Source organism: Erinaceus europaeus, chromosome 2 (genome assembly GCF_950295315.1).
Source record: "Erinaceus europaeus chromosome 2, mEriEur2.1, whole genome shotgun sequence".
Lineage (NCBI taxonomy): Eukaryota > Metazoa > Chordata > Mammalia > Eulipotyphla > Erinaceidae > Erinaceus > Erinaceus europaeus.
Genome location: NC_080163.1, coordinates 198,350,584 through 198,354,573, shown reverse-complemented (window position 1 = coordinate 198,354,573; position 3,990 = coordinate 198,350,584). Strand labels below are relative to the sequence as shown.

The 3,990-nt window shown below is 47.9% G+C and overlaps 1 protein-coding gene across 8 annotated transcripts in view; it reads left to right on the top strand.

Annotated features, from left to right (window-relative positions):
* Positions 1-3,990, top strand: part of ALPK1 (alpha kinase 1) — a 101,957-nt gene extending 97,967 nt beyond the window's left edge. For 5 of the 8 annotated variants that reach the window (XM_060186206.1, XM_060186207.1, XM_060186203.1 and 2 more), the window contains one exon: positions 3,511-3,988. In XM_060186206.1, the coding sequence (XP_060042189.1) occupies positions 3,511-3,751 (241 nt within the window). In that variant the 3' untranslated portion in view covers positions 3,752-3,988. Of the gene's footprint in view, positions 1-3,510 lie in introns of all 8 variants that reach the window. The other 3 variants (XM_060186205.1, XM_060186210.1, XM_060186211.1) reach the window with 3 other exon arrangements.

Below are 3,990 nucleotides of genomic sequence, written 5' to 3'. Positions count from 1 at the left end.
TTTATTTAAGAAAGGATTAATTAATAAAACCATAGGGTAGGAGGGGTACAACTCCACACAATTCCCACCACCCAATCTCCATATCCCACCCCCTCCCCTGATAGCTTTCCCATTCTCTATCCCTCTGGGAGCATGGACTCAGGGTCATTGTGGGTTGCAGAAGGTAGAAGGTCTGGCTTCTGTAATTGCTTCCCTGGGAATAATTTTTTTTTAATTTAAAAATAATAATTATTATTATTTTTTATTTATGTATTTTTGGATAGAGATAGAAATTGGAAGGAGAGAGAGAGAGACTTGCAGCCCTGCTTCACCACTTAATGAAGCTCTCCTTCTGCAGGTAGGGAACAGAGACTTGATCCCAGGTCCTTGCACATTGTAACGCATGTGCTCAACCAGGTACACCATTGCCTGGCCCCTGATGAGCATTTTTATGTCTTTGTTGAAGCAGCACTATGTGGTGACATTGTCTGAGCTTCAGGGTGGGTGTCACTGACAGCTACCCCTGGGTGTGAAGGAGAATCAGTTCACTGCTATGAATCCAGTTCCACCTGTCACCCCAGTCTCCCCGCCCCTCCCCCCAACTCCTGTGTACTGAGAAAACCTGCTTTCTGGAAGCACCTTCAAAAGCTGGAAACTTAGCCTGATGGTGAGGCCTGGCTTTGCAGAGGTCTCTGGTTCTGGCTACAATGAGCAGCAGAGGTCTCTGTGGTTAGGACAGACAGACACACACACACACACACACACACACACTCCCTGCCGGTGCAGCTGGGGCCTTGGCCCAGGGCCTCACGGGGGCTCACATACAAGTGTCAGCTGGCTGCGTTCTCATCTGGAGCCCGGGTTCCACTCACAGATGCTTCCCCACCACCGTCACCCGGCAGGTCCCCATGTCCTTGTGGGATGTGCTGGCTGGGCTTCTGGTGGCCACTCTCTGGCCCTTGCATAGCACCCCTCCCCCCGCCCTCCCTCCCCCCAGTTCACCCTTCTCATGCTCCAACCCCCTAGGGAGGAGGGGAGATGGGGCTAGTTCCTGCCACCCAGACCCAGAGGGTCTGTCTAAGGCTGCAACTGCACCAGCAAAGTAAAGACCCCCTCCCCACTTCCCCAGCAGCCAAGCACAGAGCAACAGGCAGCACTAGTTCAAACTGAAGAACCACAGACAGCAAGCAGCTCAGGACCTGAGCCAGCCTGGACTCTCAAACATAAGGCCCTGCAGGAATTCCTCCAGGCAAGTAGCAGGTCACCCACTGAGACAGATAGGTGACCAGCAGCAGAGAGACAGCATGGAGACTAGACAGGTCATCATCGGTCTTGGATGTGAGACTCAGACCCAAGCTGACTAACTTCTAAGCCCAGGCAGGTGATGCTCAGAGCTCTCATATGTCATTGTCTTGTTTGCTGTGATACAGCCATGTATGGGGTAGATTGACATCCTCGATCCCCTTTGCCTCCATGATTAATAGCAGGTGTGCTTCTTTTCAGCCCTGAAAACATCTTGCTGCAGCTTCACAAACCATTGTGCAGACAAGACCAAGGGATACACAGAGTCATCTCAGAGAACTCTGTCCATTGCAGAAGCAATCAAAGAAGCCAGAACTCCTACCTTCTGCACCCCAAAAAGAATTTTGATCCATACTCCCAGAGGGGGACAAATGTTAGGGGAAAATGACCAGAGAGCTCTGAACCCCAATTTCTCTTGAGACCCAAAACATTTGTCATCAAGAATCTCTGTATAGCATCACTAAGAAGGAAGAGAATCTTGGGGGTCAAGTGGTAGTGCAGCTGGTTAAGCACACGTGGCGCCAGGTGCCCCCGGCTCCCCACCTGCAGGGGGGTAGTTTCACAAGCAGTGAAGCAGGTCTGTAGGTGTCTACCTTTCTCTCCTCCTCTCTATCTTCCCCTCCTCTCTCCATTTTTCTCTGTCCTATCCAACAACGAGGACATCAATAACAACAATAATAACCACAAAAATTTTAAAAAGGGCTATAAAAGGGGGGGGGGAATAGCCTCCAGAAGCAGTGGCACTCATAGTGCAGGTACCCAGCCCCAGCAATAACCCTGGTGGCAAAAAAAAAAAAAAAAAATTAAAGAAGGAAGAGAATCTGGAAAGCACTGGAGGAAGTCAGTCACTGTTTCTCTTATCTGAGACAGAAGAGAAAAATGGAAAGACACTCAGAAGTAGTAATAGGCTGGGGTTGAGGGGAGAGTTCATGTCCTGGAACATGATGGCAGAGGAGAACCTAGTGGGGCTTATATTGTTATGTGGAAATGTTATGCATGCACAAACTATTGTATTTTACTGTCTACTGTAAACCATTAATCTCTCAATAAATAAATAAATAGTTTAATAATCAGAAACCTAAAGGTAAGAATTAAAAAAAATAATAAATAAAAAGTAATAGGTGTAGGTGCAGCTTAGAAAGGATGCGAAGGCATGAACATAGAAGTCATTTAAAATGAGCAGAATAATTTATAGAGAGATAGACAAAGATATATATAGTCAGCTCATATCTTTGACCTTGGGCGGACAGTTGCAGTTCCCACTGGAGGTGTTGGGGACACAGAACACTGGTCGTGGGAACAGTGTGGAACTATATCCCTATTATAATTTTATAAATCAATATTAAATCACTAATAAAAAAGAGAGAACCCAGCTATCCATGGGGAGCCTCTTCCCACCAGAAACAAAAGAGCACATTTTTCCCCCTTTTATTTGATAGGATAGAGAGAAATTGAGAAAAAGAGAGATAGAGGGACAGAGAAAGAGAGACACCTGCAGACCTGCTTTACTGCTCATGAAGCTTCACCCCTGCAGGTGGGGGAGTGGTGGTTTGAACCCAGGTCCTCGTGCATGATAATGTGATATTTATTTATTTTTCCCTTTTTTTTGCCCTTGTTTTTCATTGTTGTTGTAGTTATTATTGTTGTTGTTATTGATATCATCGTTGTTGGATAGGACAGAGAGAAATGGAGAGAGGAGGGGAAGACAGAGAGGGGGAGAAAAAGACAGACACCTGCAGACCTGCTTCACCGCCTGTGAAGAGAATCCCTTGCAGGTGGGGAGCCAGGGCTCGAACCGGGATCCTTACACCTGTCCTTGTGCTTTGCGACATGTGCGCTTAACCCACTGTGCTACCGCGGGGCATAGTTTCTTATCTCACACATTATGCAACAGGGCCTCAAGAGCCCCAACCCCCTTCCCATAGTCCTTTGCTTTGGTGCAATATACCACACCTAGTCCAAGTTTCTGATTGTGACTTCCCTCTCTGGCCTTGTTTCTTTCTTTTGAAATTTTTAATATTTATTATTGGATAGAGACAGGAGTTGAGAGGGGAGGGGGAGACAGAGAGGGAGAGAGACAGAGACACTCGAAGCTCTGCTTCACCACTTGTGAAGTTTTCCCCCTACAGGTGGGGACCAGGGGCTCAAACCCGGGTCCCTGCACACTGTAATGTGAGTGCTTAACCTGGCCCCATTTGTTTGATTTTTTTTTTTTTTTTTTGCCTTCAGGGTTATCACTGGGACTTGGTGCCTGCACTACAAATGCATTACTCCCCAGAGAAAGATAGACATCTGCAGACCACTTGTGAAGCCACCACCCTACAGGTGGTCAGACTGGGATCATTGCATGGTGCTTGTGCTTGATACTATGTGCCCTGAACTCAGTGCACCACTGCCTGGCCCCAGACTTGGAAACTCTCTCTCTCCTTGCCTCCCTCCCTCTCTCTCTCTCTCTCTCAAATCAAAGTGAACTCAGAGTCCCTCCTTTAAACAAGATTCCAATGTACAGCAAGATTTATGGGTCCTGAAGAGAAAGGCACCATGGCAGGCCTTGGGGTCCCTCTTTTGTGGTGGGGCCCCTGCTTTAGCACCCCCCTGCTATTATTCTTGTACTGAAGGTGCCATAAACCCCACCCCAGTGCCACCCCTACCCCCAACCCTGGAGTGGCCAGGGAGCCCTGGTGCAGGGGTGCTTTTCTGCCAGAGCAC